Source organism: Watersipora subatra, chromosome 1 (genome assembly GCF_963576615.1).
Source record: "Watersipora subatra chromosome 1, tzWatSuba1.1, whole genome shotgun sequence".
Taxonomy (NCBI): domain Eukaryota; kingdom Metazoa; phylum Bryozoa; class Gymnolaemata; order Cheilostomatida; family Watersiporidae; genus Watersipora; species Watersipora subatra.
The window spans coordinates 69,885,107-69,902,523 of record NC_088708.1 but is presented as its reverse complement, the minus strand read 5'-3'; the positions used below and the strand labels follow the sequence as shown (position 1 = coordinate 69,902,523).

Sequence of the window (17,417 nt, the reverse complement as noted above, 5' to 3'; positions counted from 1 at the left end):
TTTTGTTTTGGTTTAGTTATAGTTTTATAGTCAATTTTTTTTTGTTGCAAAACGCAGTTGTAAATATTTAATTAGTAACTTTTTATTTAGTCATTAACAAAATAAAAAATTACTAGCTAACTCTTGAATTTTAGAACAATTTATCCAAACACTAATTATTACAGCGTAGTAACTTGCTATAAACCCGCATTGAAAGGCTTCTGTCGATAGGTGCCTAGAAATTTAATACAGCGTTACAGCTAAAGTTTTTCCGGTGCTGTTGGCAGTAGTTTACAGATCGAAGCAAAGCGATCAGAACTGTTCATTCCCGTGAAAGTGTGATATCTGTTTGATGAAGACTGTGTACATGAAACTAACAGTACGTAGTTATGAGCACAAGGACTACGTGCATAGTAGTCGTAAATATCCGTTAAGGAGAATGTCAAAATATCTGAGAGCCTACACAGTTTGTTAGCTTAGAACTGTTTATACAGATTATAGACCGGGTGAAGATTTTTATTCGGTGATCTCAAAAATGTATTTGATATTTCGAGCTAAATTCGAAAAAGGAGCAAGTTGCAGGATTACAAAATGCAGCAGGAGATATTTTGCAATTTTAGAAAAACAAAATTCAGATTTCCTAACAGCTAGCTGGAAACTTATTCAAGTATTGCGTTTTTACTGGAGTCTAAGCAGCAGATAAAAAGTGCAGACAAGACTTGTTAACGGGTGCAGTTCATGGTTACTACTTTATTTGTCGTGAGAGACACCTACGAACGTACGCTTTTAGATAGGTACCGAGTGCGAAACGCATATACACAGGTTCAATGTCGATCTCACTTGTTGAAAATATGGTACATCATTGCTATGCAATAGCTTGCTGGTTGATTAAAAGCTGAAATTTTGTGAGTTTTATCAATAAGCGTTTCTAGGTTCCGTGATCCATCTAAGCAAGTTGGCACCAAACCATTTAGAATTCTACTATGGAGGAAAAACTGACTTTGGATCATCATGTTTAAAGCCATCTGGTATATAGAATCAGATGCTTTTGACTGTCAAATCAGATTGTTCTCACTGAGAGCCTCTAAAGGCAAAAATACGCGAGAACTCAGTTTTAAGAACTTAAAAAAAGGTGTGAGGTTTAAAGTTTTCTAGGCAACTGGACAATCTGTAGTACTTTTTACTTAGCTAGTTTAAAGGCAACTTATGAGAATAAACCAGTATTCGATACTCTGCCATCTATATGTCATGCGAAATAATATTAATTGTAACAAAGCTGGTGTAGGCTAGTCAATGTAGTTTAGAAGCATAAAATTGCGCATTATTGCAGCAAGCCTGAATCATGAATATTCTATTTGTCTCACACGAGTAATCTCTGAACTTTTAGCAAAGTACAGTCATACTTCAACTTACGAGCTTAATGCGTTCCGAGACTGAGCTCGTATGTCAATTTACTCGCATGTTGGTGCAATTTATTTATATATAGAACAATTAAATATATATTTATTGGTTTTCATACTCTGTAAATGCAAATAAAACACTCAAAACAAGATATTGTAACAGAAAAAACATGTTGATTATTGTCCTAACTTACCACTTGCTTTCAAAAAGCAACAAATAAAAAATAATGCAAGGAAATTTGTTAAATTAAAATGTAAAATTAAATACATACAATAGCAGCTAACGCTAGCATTTGCCAGAGAGAGATATATAAGTTATCCTTCATTACAACGGTTGACTTTGATAAATTTGGATTTTATCAGTCCTAAAAGACAAACTTAGAAGCAAATCTAAAAGCAAACTTTCATTTTTAACTTAACGTGATTAAAATTTCTTCGACGTTCATAGTTTGAAGTTTCTCGCTAGTTAGCTAATTATTCCTTTGTTTCGCTTTTACGACTAGCCGGCCGTTTTAAGATGAACCTATCTAAGGACGTTTGCCTTTGTCGCCCTTTCAACATGTCGCGATTAGGACGAACACAGGTGTCGTCACAAAGGTTAAATGCACGACCACTAGCCAACTTGTCCGAATGTCTATTTTTATAGTTTTGATAGATAGCAACGGCCTTTTCAAATAGCGTCGTTTCAGTTACGCTGTCACCGGCCAATTGTTTATCTTATATCCAATGCCTGAGCGGTCTCTCCATCAGCGGTGGTGAAGGCGCCGCGCCGTTTAGAAACTACGGTTAGTACTTTTGCGAGCTAAATGCCCTGAATATAATCCTTCTGTTTGATAATTGTGGATGTATTTCTGTCATATTGTTGAGCTAGCTCAATCATGCATACACATTTCGCATATTTTTCAATAATTTTCCGTTTAATATCAATTGTTATCATTTGCTTTTTCTTTGCATTATTTTTCATTTTACTGGCAAACTTTCGGTCTACGCACAGTACTTTTAATTCACATAATTCTGCACTGAAAAGCGTGCACAAAAATACGGTACAAAAGTATAACCTGTGCAGTTGAAAAATACAGATTGATGCTGTTGTCATAAAACCCCTCCGGCATACTTGGCAACTGACTCACGTGCTCGTAACTCAAATATGGCTCGTATGTTAGTGCTAAAACTTGCTTAAAAGCTGGCTCGTATCTTAAGTTTCTCGTACGTTGGAGCACTCGTAAGTTGAAGTATTACTGTATGTGTAAAAAAAGTAAAACATGTAGTGCCGTTATGTAATTGTTAGGTCAATAATTTTATTGAAACCACAAAAGATGCATAATTTATTAAAAAAAATTATAATATTTTACCATTATCATTTTTTTTAATGGTGCATTCTAAAGCAGTTAGCATTTCATTGGTATGCAAGATATTGTCAAAAAGAAGACACTTTCTCCTCTGTTGCAATTGGTTGTTTAAAATAAAATGTTACTTTTGCTGTTGTGCCTCTCGTGATACTACATGTTATACTACATGTTATACTACATGTTATAACACTGCACACTTATTGATGCAATGTTGTAAGCAATCACAGGAGTGCTATATTAGATCTGCCGTTTCAATGTTTTTCAAAGTTACAATCTGCATTGATGCTAAATGTATAGCCAGTGTGCATGATGATATTATAAAACATTTAGCATAGATTCTTTTAGGAATGTAGCTATTGAATTGTTTATCCTTTGTTTTTTTAGGAATGTAACTAGTGATTGTTGGGCTGAAAAACACTATTTCAGGGTTCCGTATTTACAACACTCATTGGTGTTCTGAGTTCTCTGGTTTGCCTACTGCATATGAACTACATTTATCTAGTCACAAATGTTTTCTGTTATTTGGAGGTCTGTTGTCAAGCATCTCAGTGTTTATGGTCACTAGATTTGGCAAAACAGAATGTTTTGTACTGGATTAGTAACAAAAACTCAACAATTTATGTCGTTTTTAATCACTATTGAAGATCAAAAGCATAAATTAGGATTAAAAACCCTTTTTTAGCCCACTATGAGATGTCGTAGCCTGTTGACTTTGTTGTCACTGCTGTCTCTTAGACCAATTTTGATAATTCACTAGCAATTTTTTATGCTGTAGGTATGCATTTGATGTTTATGGCATTGGTGTTTATATCCTATTCACCGCCAGTAGATGCACTTTATGATGGAATGTACTGTGGTAAAGAAAACTGTTATGATGGTAAGTTTTTTGTCTTTATCAGATGCTAAAAAGATTAATCAACCTGTGGAGCACTTTCCATTATTTTTGTTTTCTTTTACATCCTTAAAAAACTGTGTCTTTATATAGATTAACACAGGTGTTAAGTGGCCCACCTGGTGCTTGAATTGTCTATTAAGCACCTCAGCTTACTCACCCGTCTCAAGATCATAGTAGTTTCCAACTCCTGCTCTGTTTATTATCTGTTCATCGTTTGCTATTGTGGGCTTTGTACCTGCTGTCTGTTTTGTAGGCGATATTTTGTCTTGTCCATCTACAACTGGTGGTAGTAATACTGCTTTGTGTTTCCGCCATTCATGAGTGAGATGTGTTGTTACCATCTTTCTCTAGTGAAACCGTTTTTTTTTTTGGCTGCCGTTGTATTCTCCTTGGTCACCACGATAATCGGCTTGTCAAGGTAGTGGATCTGTCTGCATATGAACGTCTCAGAGAAAGTTAGTTTGACTCTCAATAACGTTATATGGAAGCTCTCAACGATGTTAGAGTCGTTCAAGATTAAACCCTCTCTATGCACTACCTAAAAGAACAAGCATACATTGTTTGGTGTCCCTCTGCTGCTTTCATCAACAAAGGGTTTTCAGGATGTTTTCACACAGGCTATATCATCAGTCAATTCATGTATTACCTATTTGTGTTAAAAATTGTCTGTTTGTGAGTACAGTAGACGCTCCTACAACGTAGATAATCCGTTCCGAGGACATTTATGTTATAGGGATTTTGCATTATATGTACCATACAATGTATGTAATTACCTAATATCTTCCAAGATCATCTCAAACTCACCATGTTGGTCCTTCAGATAGGAAAAACCAAATTTGACTTTTTAGTTTAATGATGTTAACTTAGGTGTTGTTGGTATGTATCGACATCTTTGCTCTTTTTTCTCATCACTTTCATTTGGTTTAAGGTTCATGATTACAGTAATTCTTGGCAGCGCACACCTTTAATGTCAATTTAAATCCTCTTTTGTCATTTCTCTGGACAGCAAGGTTTAGGCTGCAGAGAAAAAAAGTAAAAATACTATATATGTCTAAAATGAAGTACAATAAAAATATATTTACTATAGTAAGAGTGGTGTCTGACTGTCTGTTTGTGTGAAGCCTGGGTTACAGGTTGAAATAAAAGATTGCTTTTAACAAGACTCCAACTTGTGACATTCAGCTTGGTAGACCGATACACGAATAACTACACCAATCAACTGTCTTTAGATATTTTGGAATAATTGTACACATACTTATTCTCTGTGCTTTATCGGCACACTTGAGTATGTCTCACGGCGCACTAGACTGCCACGGTACTAGTATATATAGTCGAGATAGTCCTATATGTCATTGCCTCTCCCAAGTGCAGCAAGAGAGAAAACAATGCTTTTTAGGCTATGAGACTCTCGTTATTCAAATCCATTTTGTGAATTTGCACTGACTCGATGCTTTACCTTCTATGGAATTTCTTACCTAATTCGAAGCCAAAATGTTTACATTTAGTGAAACTTGTGAAAGAAGGTGTACATTATAGGAGCATCTACTGTACTTGCTTTTCTTAGTTCTTTGATCATCAATGGTTAGTCTTATGTGGTTGGTGAAAGTATCATGGTTCTGTCGATGGTCTGCACCTTGAAGAGTCCTCATTACCAGCAAGAAGTTTGAATGGATTTGGTTTCGCAACTTTTTTATGTCGGTTCTGGTAAGGGTGTAAATATCATTACACATTTTAACCTTTTATCACTCTCCATGGTACTAACTACTGGCTGAAAGGTTTTTACTCGTGGTGCATTATTTGTACTTTATTTTCTGTTTGCTATTCATTTTCATTAGTAGGCTTAGCCATTATTCTACATATATAACACTAACAAATAAAGAAAAGGTTTCTGGGTTAAAGCATGCTTTTATACATCTTGACTTTTTGCAAGGATTTAAAATTTATGCTTATGATGGCAGACAACTTCGTAATTAATGAAGTTTAGTCAACCAAAGAGTTAATTTTGGCCTCATCAAATCTGTCACGTTTTTAGCTTGAAGGCTCGAGTTTTGATCTATTATACTTTTGGATGTTTAAAGAAATGTTAGGAAAATTTGGTCTTTTATATGAAGTATATCTACTGGCATGAGGTTTCTCTTTGTGCCCCACTATGGTATCTCTTCTAAGCAGGAGCAATACAATATTTTACGCATCATGATCATCTTACTCTTCTCTCTGTACCTATAATAGATGTTGATGTGCCTTTTCCAGTTGCAATCTTCTAAAGAACTTTTTTTCTTCAAATTTTGAAGAAGATGTAAATCTTTAATGTCTGTGGTTTGAGTTTGGCTCAGAATGTAGTCCTAAACATTCGTTATTAACCCAATAAAAGTCTTTGTCCTCAAAGACTAGCAGAAGCCCTGGACTACAACAAATAGTTTATTTCTTATATCATTTTTTTCTCATTTTCAGGCCAAAAATTTCACAAACTTTGCCATATTACAAAAAGGAATTGTAAATAGCTGACAATAGCTGTTTTGACAGATGCATTGACAGATCCAATCCCACTTTTAACCCTCATCTTTTATTTTTATCCAAGTTTGTAATAGATATGCAGACCATTATCTGAAACATGGATGTTCTCAGTTTTACCTTTTGTCCTTAATATTGCTGCCGCATGATTTTTGAAACAAGATTTAAAGTAATATATTATTGGCTAATTATTCAAATGGTCTGATGGTTTATCGATCCCGTAAAATTGCTTTTTGCAATAGCAACTGCTAAAGATGAAAAATCTCCTTTATCAAAAAAACAATCTATGGACACATAATTTCAATAGACATCTGGAGGTAACTCTCACGGTTGTGGTGACTTTACATTTACAAACAATAACGTGTAACCTGCACTTCATGTAGTACTAACAAGAGTTGCTCCAATAGCTATAAAGGAAGATCTCATAGGACTATATATGCACCTTGATCAATAGCATTGTAACTTGGCTATGAGAACATGCAGGAGGGTGAGATTTTTTTATTACGAGAATCCTGCTTAAAATTTCATATTTTTCTTAAAGTGTTTTTAACTTTCTCAAATTTTCCACATCATAATATAACATCTTATCTAAAACTGTATAAAAATTGTAAACTGGTCTGTTAGTCCATGATATTTTGACAATTTTGTGACGTCTCCTCGAAATCCTAATAGGTAAAAGTTGACTTAGTATGCATGACTATTTATCTAGACTCAGTCTTAAGGTTTTCTATTTTTCTTGGAACTTCAATTGCAATGTTACTTTAGTCTCTTTATAGTTGTATGTTATAGAAAGTTTAATAAAAACTATGTTCAAACTTGATCACTAAGGCTACAATTATCTATAAGAACGATTTATCTCCCAAGTTAGCCTCAGCTACAAATACTGTAATGTCACACCTCTATGCTATGCGCATGGTATGCACCTTGTTTGGTCTTACTTATGCTATTAGTTTTGCCTTGTTAGTCTTCCTATCTCAGCCTGTCGGTTCCACAAAATGTTTTCTCTATTTTATAGTGCTGGGAGTCTCTAAAGACGATTCCAAGGTAAAGTATTCCCCCCTAAGCTTAGCTAAACCAGTGCAGACAGAAATTTACTAGCGGGATGGGTGGTCACTGGTTACCCCCCCCCCTCAGAGTAATTAGGTAAAATGTGGGGGCAACATGGTTAGCAGGTATTATTAAGGTCGAAAAACTACTTGCTGATGAGTTAGATTTGAGATACTCCAGTCTAATGTTGCATGTTTCGATAAAGGTTGTTTGTGCATGTTTCCCAAAGAACTCTTTCTCATGGCAATATCTGTATGTGCAGTACAAATTTTCCTAGAATTGTTTTCTTGCACATTTGAGGAGGTAATATGTCATATGTTCTATCATTTCATTAATTGATGAGACAACCTTTAATATTACAGCAGTTTTTTCATGAATTAAAATGTTTTAGGGGGATATCGCCAAAGCTTACAGGAAACTAGCACGAGTCTGGCATCCCGATATGCATCAGGGAGCAGAGGCTAAGCAAAAGGCTGAAAAAGAGTTTCAAAGAGTAGCGACTGCGTATGAGGTAGGGGAGAGGGTGCAGTCTTTCATAATGTCATTTATTAATGTCACAATATTACTTAGGGTCCCACTCTTTTTGGAACCATTGAAGTTGTTAGGGATAAATTGTGTAGAACCACTGCTTGTGTGTTATTTGCTTTAGATTTCTAAAAAAACACACACAATCTATACTCTTGTTGATATACATATTTATTTAAATACATTTTATATATATTTATATTGCTTATGTTGTCTGGTTCTCTGTGCCCTGACATGCATAAGTTCTAGTGTATAGTAAAAGCGCTCTCTCGCTACTTGGTATTTTATATTTCATAGCCACAGTTTTAACCTCTACATAAATTCGACGATAGTCTGAACATATAAAAAACAAACTTATTAGTCTAAAAGTTTCTTATATATTACTAACGAGATTCATTATTTCTTTAAAGGCGACAAGCCACACCCTGCGGCTTTTGGATTTTGCGCAGTTCATTTGCTTGTTGCATAGCAACCAATAATAGTAGCTAAATTATTTTGTAGCTGTGTTCTCCATAAAATTCTCTACAAGATACACCCTATTTGAAATCTTATATCGGCAAATTAAGTGGTTTTACCGTACTTTTTTTTTCAAAATTGACAATTCAAACATGAAGGCTAAATTGCCCGAGCCAAATATCTGGTTTGATATTGCTTATTGCCATGAAATCAGTGATACGAATGACATGAATTTTGTTATGCGAGATCTCCAGAAGTTTCTGATTCTTTTTGATCAGGTTTTTGATCATAAATTTTTGATCAAGCGATCTGACTGGTAAGTTACCCTTCCTCAACTATCGTTTTACAGACACTTGGTTTTGGAAGTTTCTCAGTAAATATTTTGTCTAGAAATGAATTTTTTCTTTGAAATAATCCATCAGCATTTCGTACCAACTTACATTGAAGCTTCCCAATCCAAGCTTCAAAGAATACAAAAGAGCATTGATCACACAACTTCTAAAATCCTACTCATAACTCCTCATGGTGCTTGATGGAAACACGCTCTCTGTAGAACATAACAATAAAGCTATTATCGTATGATGACAAGGTTTCAGTGCTCATTATGATGTACATGGCTAACATGAGAGATCACAAAACATGCGTAACATTATAGTTTTGTTTCTATAGCCAATAATCTCCTGTATTTTAGGGCTGATTTAGAAATTGTTTCTCTAAACTATTTTTCCCCATTATTATGGAATGGATGAATTTAGTAAAGCTAGCTATTTTGTATATCGCTAGAAAGGAGATTTTGTGCTGAATAAGATGCATATTTTGGTTTAAACAAATGCCAATTATTTCTGAAGTTATGAAAGGTTATATACGGCCATGACGACTTTTGAAATTTTTTTAGAAATTCATTCCAGTTTTTGAAGAAGTTGAGCAAACATGGGTCATATGTCAAAGGTTACATTAGGAAAGATTACTCCTAAAAAGCATTGCAGTAACCAATAAGAAAATGAACAAGTAGGTCAGTCTATACCACATATATCAGGTAAAGTAGTACAGTGAAGCAAATACATGTATTTACATTATAGGCAGCATTTGTTTTTACTAAAACTGGTTCGCAAGAACTAAACTATGGTTAAATAAACTATGGTAAACGCATAAACTATGGTGGATCTATTTCGTATACTAAATATAGAGTTGATACTACTTTGTAGTTTTTCACTTTTCACAGTCAGGGCTGGTCTTCATTAACAGTGATAAGCGAGGGTCCCTTGTATATTTTGTTCATATGTCATGTGACATATTGTTCAAATGTCATATGTTGCTAAGTCATTAATTGTGACAAAAAAGGACCGCTGTATGTAGACAGTTTTTATTTTATGCAGGGCTGGAGTCTTGCCAACACCTATAATAGTCAGCAACAATATATAAAAATGTGTGACAATACAGCAGTATGATCTGAAGATAATGATCAGTAAGGGTCCCTTGTATATTTTGTTCATATGTCATAACTGCTAGAGATTGCACTTACGATGTAATATTTTACAGATACTGAGGGATGCTGACTCAAGGAGTGACTACGATTATATGTTGGATAATCCAGGTAGTAAAATGTATATTTATATAGTCTTAAAATAATAGACTAGAAAATATATAGATGTACAAAATATATATCCGCTAATATATTTGTATATATTTATATTAATCAATGTATGTATAGCTATATAAACTACATGCTTTGACATGCTCAGGCATTTCTTTTTTGTATACCGTTACTCGTGGTCAGTTTTGCTTGTTGCTGATACCCTCTACAGGTTTAGTCAGCTTTAAGGTGCAAACACACAAGGCGATTTTATCGCGTGCGTCATGAAGAGCGCGGAGTTATTATTGGTGAACATCGATACGAAAAAGTTCCCAGCCATAAAATTGCATTCTGAGAAAACCTACCGATCGAAATGTATCTCGTGCGCGATAAAGTTGTGATAGAGAATTTCTAGCGTTATTGCTCCGCATGAGCTCGCTGAGCGACTTCTAGTGCAGATTAGCTCCATGCACCGCGAGATCACACTAGATATCGCCTAGTGTGTTTGCACCTTTACTGAGATTTCAACAAGAATGCTGAGTAAACTTCAATTGCCTGGATCCTTTTACGACTAGATTGGATTTTGTCCTTCTAAAGGAGCTTCACACATTTATTATAGATACATGCTGCCTGTTCATATAAATGATAACAATCTCTCTATGATATAATTATAGGAGTCGTTTCTGTCTTAGGAGTTGCCTATATATGGTAGGCATGAGTCATTTGGACTATTGTAAATACGATCAAACCTCGAAATTCGACGTAAATCCATACTGATATCTGCTTCATATGATAAGACCATGTATTTTGACGCAAATATGCTCATAAGAATACATTCATTTTAATTTGTTCCACTTTTAAAAAGTCAATGATAAATGCTCTGTGGTTTATACACAGAGCATTAAACCAAATGCTCTGTGTATAAAGCTATATGCATATGAGAAGTAATTTTAAAACGCTAACTTATATGTAAGAAACTAAATAAGTAATTATTAATATAAAAGGTTTCTTGTCACCATCACCTTTATATTAATAACAGGTAAATTTAAATGTGATATTGACAATATAGGAGATGGTTGACACACAGCTATGCTATGCAATAAAAATGTAGAGCTAGGCCAATTTAGATTATGTGAACTTTATAATGACGTAACGTACACTACATACGTGTATTTGTATTTCTGATTTTCATATTTTATTTTTAAATGTTAGTTTTGACTGATCATGACTAGCTGCTTCACTTTCACTTGTGTTCATGTTTCTTGTCTTCACATAGCTCACCTTTTTTCACCATAACTACTAGCTAACTACTAGGTAGAGATGACGCGAATATGTTTTTCACTTCTAGTATTTATGGCTTTAATCGTAAGAAAGGCGTTGCCTTCTTTTATTTTGTTACAACTACTGTCACTCATCCTAATCTTTTAAGATTCATGTTTTTAAAACTACAAAAGGAAAAGTATAAAACACTTTTTAATAATCTTTGTGCAGCATATAACCAAAGTGTCTTAGGGAACTGTGTATATACACACTTATTTACAAAGCTGCGATGTTTTGAATACTTTCAAATATAATTTGTTTCAAAATTATTTCGTATGTTGAGACACTAATTTGCTCAAACTTCATGTCGTGTGTCGAGTAATTCATTTATAGAGATGATCGCAAATCGTGGTTTGACTCATTAGTGAAAATACAAATTGTGTGTCATTTTGAATGTTCCGTAAAACCATTTTAGTAACTAAATAAAATTTAATATTTATGTTTTCCATCAATTTTCAAGAGGCAGGTTCTGTTGACATTTTCAAAAGCACATTTGTCAAAGCTCTGATCAAACTTAATTCAGCGATATGGCCTATTATAGTCTGTCGTAATCTCACTCTCTACACCAACTTGGCATTCTTAGCATAAAATGCTGTTGCGGTGCACTGCTGCACCATTCCATTCAACTGAGCATGCAGAACCTAAAGGTGCATCTGCGGGGGGGCGATGTTACTTTGTTGGTGATTCTTGTGGTGCTCTAAAATGCACAGAAGTTGGCTGTTTGCTGTCCACCACCATGGTACTCTGAACCAGCTGATGCTCTGAACCAGCTGATGCTCAGAACCAGCCAAGCGTGATATTTGATAAATTGCCAATATTATTCGTTTTTAAATTAAAAAAAATCATTAGCAGCTGCAATTTAGTACACAGCTGTGAGTTTCAGTCGCTAAACTTTTTGAATTGTTTAAAGAAGTCTATCTTTGTGATTGACAGTGAGCATAAGCAAATCATTGACTTGTTAGAATCTTATCAAGTCAACCTATCATGTCTTTTAAAAAATCTGCTTTTCCTGGTTTGTCGTAGCTTGCGACAAATCACTTCAATCATTTTAAATGATTCTAAATTCAATCACCACAAAATTCACTTCATCATCTGGAAATTGTTTAAGACATTTGGTTTATTATGCTAAACGTATAAAAGGTGGTTGAATATACTATTATTGTTATTATTATTGCATTATTGTTATTGAATACATTATTATTATTACATGTAAATTATTATTGAATATATTGTTATTTTTATTACTTGTATATTTTTATTGAATATGTTATTATTTTTTTCACATGTATATTATTGTTATTGAATATATGTATATCATTATTATTGCAGATGAGTTCTACTACCACTACTACCGCTACTACTACAGGAGGGTATCACCTAAGGTTGATGTGAGAATAGTCATAGCTGTTACCATCAGCGTTATATCTGCGTGTCAGTATTATGTGGCCTGGAGCAACTATACCTCTGCCATCAACTACCTTATCCAAGTGCCCAAGCACCGCATGCGCGCTATGGACATCGCCCGCAAGGAGAAACTCATTGAGATTGATAAAAAGAAGCTGCGTGGCAAAAGCAAGGTTATTATTTGTGTATGAATTTTGTAAAATGTGGTCTGTGCGACAGCCGCAATACTGAGACTATAAATGTCTTTGTCGTAATTTCTATCATAATAGCACTCTACTACAAAGTGTTAGTTTTAAATAGTAGGACTACGCTAACATGTGTTGCGCTTTTCAACTGGTAAATTTAACATAAATTCGTAAATTAATTTAAGGTAAAAAAAATAGGGCAGATGTTTAAAAATTGGTGTTAATGTGGATGAGAATGCGCTTAATATTAATACAGGTGGTTATCGGACAATTTTAGGTAAAATATGCATGTACAAACAACGCGCAGGCTATGCTTTATGTGGGTGAAATTGTCTATCTTGGACTGATCTTGTAGAGTGAAATAAGAGAGGAAGAAGAAGCGGTTCTCAAAAAGATTTTGCAAGAAAAAATGGATATAAGGTAACCAATATTGGTATTTAGTAAAATATCGTTAGATTGAAGGTATATATTTATCTTATCAGCTGGTCACCGCTTCACTCATCCTGTATTTTGTTTATTCAGCGATGAAGATAGGTTTGTTTCTGTCTCAGTGTCTTAGCTTTTGGTGCTGGGAGTATGTAGCTGTCTTCTTCCTCATCAATCCCATGCTTTGTTAACTTCTGCAGCTGACGGTGTCTACGCTTCGTCATGTTGTATAAATCCTCTTTTATGCTGACTCTAGTAACGCATGTTATTCATCTAAGTTATTCTTTAGAGGTGGGTACAGGAGGCCTCGCTGGACAGATGTGTTGTGGGTGCGGCTTATAATCTTTCCCTACACTTTGGCTGTTTATATCAAGTGGTATGCCACATGGGTTTGGCGCTTTGATATCAACAAGGAAGACTATGGAGAAGAGGAAAAACTATATCTTATTAAAAAATATATGAAGTGCAACGAAACGCAATGGGAGGTAAGCTGATCATTTACCGTGTTTGTTTTTGTGTTCTGTGACTAGTTGCTGAATTAACTCTCGTTACTAAATTAATTTTTTTACCGGGACACTTAAATATTTGTAAAACCTAACATTTGGCAAGGGCACACATAAATTGTCGAAACTTTAACCACACTATAAAAATATGTTGATACCAAATTAATCAGCATAAAATTCTACATCAGCTGATGCCATAAAAAAGGCTACAAATGTGTTGCAGACTGAGCTTTGACACATTTCACCCTTTTTTGCAACTACCATTAGCATGTTCCGAGTTGGACGAGTTATCAATATCGTTATAGCTCAAGTCACTATTATTACTGTTAAAACTAAAAGAATCACTCTCACTAGTACTATTTTTCAATATTAAAGCACCCAAGTCTGTTGATCTACATTTAATGAAACTTCTGTATCTGCAATGCGTCTGACACAGCTGGCCGTTGTGAAAAACAAATTACCGGTAAGTTTTTTAAAAGCGAAACTAAGCTCAGAATAGGTGGTAAACATGCCATAAAACTTCTATTTAAACACCATGGCGCTATATTTTTGAACTCTTTCCCTATTGTGGCGTTTTATTAGAGGTGAAGCTCTTAGCTATTAGATGGTGGCACCATAGTTTTTCGATTAGCTCGTCAGAATTTTGGGAAGATAAAGTTAAACCTTTTTACGGGTATATTTTGTACTCTCTTTCGAATGTAGTGACATTAATGCTTGTTGGCCTCAGCGTTTTCGTAAACTGTTTTTCATATACATCGAAGTATCAGATCAAGTGAAGCAAGGAACTATTTTGACTAAGATATGTTAACCGGGTACCGATCTTAATTATTTCGATGGTGTCGCTTTCAAAGTTAGAAAACCATATAGCTTTGGAATTAGAAAACTTCAATACGCCATAACAATGCCTGCTATTATGTCGTACGGTGTTCCTGAAGAGAGTTCTCATCATTCATCAAAACTCTCTGAAGTCTTCAGGTCAGGTTGTAAAAACCAGATTGTGGCACAAATCTGAAGACAATGGATCGGATTTAAACCTTAATGACTTCGAATCAGAGTGTACTTTTGATGATTGTGATGATCAATCTTCTCAGGTACATCATTACTATAACCATGCCAACCACTACGGCAAGGACAAAATAATTGTTTTTGATAAACATTATAACATCATCATCATAACAGTATTATTATAATTATTGTAAGTATTGTTATATTTATTATAACATTATTAGTCATTATCAATAGCATTTTGTGGACACTTTTTACTGATCATTTTCTATTATGGTTTTGTGAAGATCAAGGGATGTCAAAGTGGTGGTCTATTTGAGGTAACGTTCATTTAAAAGGTGTCACTATATTCTTCTACTATTTTCCTATAGTGATGTTCTATTCGAGGTGGCGTTGTATTAGATGTGCTGTTCAAATAAAGGTGCTGTTCAAATAGAGGTTTACCCAGTATCTTTTCTGGCTCAACGCAGGCAGATGATTGTTTACTTTTGTTAAAGTACAGACATTATAGGCTCATTAAATAACTACTCACTAATCAAAAACATTTTCCATGAAACCTAATAAGGTCATCCCGCATGGCTCTTGGTCATACGCAAATGCTTTGCCGAGCAGCACTGCAAGGCTCATGGTACTCAAAGAATTAAATTCTTTTTAGACATTTCATATTAAATGTGTGCATTGTCATTATGCAGCTGCCTTTAGTCTGTTATGTATTGTTCTTCTCGCTATGGAAGAATATTCACAATACAATGTTGATTTGTATCATAATATGACTGAAAGATCGGCTTTATGCATCATATATTTATGTGAAAACGAAGATACTAGATACTATTACATATTGTAAGTAGTTTGGTAACACTAAAAATGGGTGCAGGATGATGAGCTACAAATTATTAGTCACTTCACCGCGTCTTCTGGGACAATAGTATTGTATCAGATCGCCATTTCATTGTCTTAGAAGTAGCCTATAGTAAATCACTGGTTTACCCAGCTGTTTTTTTGGTTATCTTGGAAATGTTGGGATTTGTAGCATGCTTGCTATTTTACTGTACAGTGTATATGAAAGAGAGTTATTTTGAGAGGATATGGTTGCATTTTATCAGTACATATTAATGGCTATATTAGCTTTACTTGCAGCAATGAAGAATCAAGCATTCTTCATTTGGTTATTGCTCACTCCTGCATTTCCTCACCCGGAGTTCACATTCCTTTTCTTCATTTTTGTCTGGTTGTGGTCATAGCGTAAACGCTTAGTTTATTATTAATATTTTGGTAACCTAAAAATGTAAATGATACAACAGAAACACTTGAACAAAAAATACTTGGTATACACTTACAAAGTTTATAGTTAAGTTCTGCATTGTGTTGAGTTAGAATTTCATAGCTTATACTTACAGAGTGTAGATGATGAGCAGAGAGAAGAATATCTCAGACTAGAGCTGTGGAAAAAGGAAGAATTTGATGTAGGTTTCTAACTCCCGTTATATTTTCTTCTTTTACAATCATTTGTCTATAGATGGCTGTTTGTACTAACAAGCATTCTCTAGTGATAGTGTACAATAACTACAGCTGTTGTATATACATGTATATGTATATAAATGTTTATGCTGCTGTTAGCTGTACACTCTGGTATTGTGTATGTATAGCAATTTGTACACTCTGGCACTACATTTGAAGTTAATGTTACTCTACTATTGTGTCTGTATGGTCTGCTATGTGTATAATTTAGCTGTATGTTCGTTGCTACACGTTTTCCCAGATATCATAGACCTATTAACTATACTGTATAAGTATAGTTAATAGGTTTATGCCAGATATGTACTTGGATACATTATATTGTACCACCTTAGCCTAGCCTGTGGTTATAGTGTTAGCCCATATACTTGCTACTAAACACAAATGGTTGGTTGTGCCAAACAATTATACTGTTGATTATGTTGCTATTGTTAGGTATATAAGGCGGAACAGGAAGCAGAGATGAAGGCTAAACTAGCACAAAGTTCTCGATATAAATCCATCCGCAGATACATTAAGAATAACAAGCAACAAATGACATTCGGTCCAGAATGATACAGCTCAAAAGGCAAAAATATCTTGTGTCATACACAAGCGAGGTTTTGGATTATAATCTCTAACATTTACTGACAGTATTGGCCGTCTTTGGATAATATCTTGCGTGTGTCATAGTCATGACTACACGACGATGTTCCTCATTCAATTTTATGTAGCATTTAATGCAGTATATTTACTGTAAATATTTGCATTCATTTGTATGAACCCATCTGTCTGTAGAATTTAGCTTCCTGTATACACTTGGCTGATAGAAATTTTGTACTTGCAGTAAAATTAAAGGTGCTGTTTTCCTAACCTCATAATATACAAATTTATTTTACATGCCTGTGCTTCTTTGTTAAGAAGTATTAAAAATAAACCTATATCATATAATGTTTATCTTCTCAAATTCAATTTAAACATCATCTTGTAGCGCAACAATGGGATATTGGATTTTCATTTTACACATAGACATGTACTTCTTTCAATTTGATAAAAAAAGTATAAAGTCGTTACGTCTAGCTATTATCAACTATGAAACTCACTACGAAAACCTCTTCACACCCGTTATTTAACACCCGTCAAATCATCACACCTGTTATTTAAAATATTTAATTATATATATATATATATATATATAACTAGGTGAATGCTCGGGTGATGGAAATGATAAGAACGGCTTAGCCATGTGGTTATGTGCATTTGTTAGTATACAAATGTACTTGTGATTTAAATGTTGAGAGTGCAAATCCAGTACGAAAATGATTTTTCGTTGCTAAACTTTATC

The 17,417-nt window shown here is 34.4% G+C and overlaps 1 protein-coding gene across 1 annotated transcript; it reads left to right on the top strand.

The window, feature by feature from the left end:
* The first annotated feature begins 244 nt into the window (after positions 1–244).
* LOC137396680 (dnaJ homolog subfamily C member 25 homolog) lies at positions 245–17,023 on the top strand. The gene is made up of 10 exons (XM_068082999.1): positions 245–358; positions 3,504–3,605; positions 7,150–7,178; positions 7,573–7,692; positions 9,702–9,756; positions 12,385–12,632; positions 13,000–13,064; positions 13,360–13,555; positions 15,976–16,041; positions 16,529–17,023. The coding sequence occupies exons 2-10, from the start codon at positions 3,506–3,508 to the stop codon at positions 16,646–16,648; spliced, it is 999 nt and encodes a 332-aa protein (XP_067939100.1). The 5' UTR covers positions 245–358; positions 3,504–3,505; the 3' UTR covers positions 16,649–17,023.
* Positions 17,024–17,417: the final 394 nt, after the last annotated feature.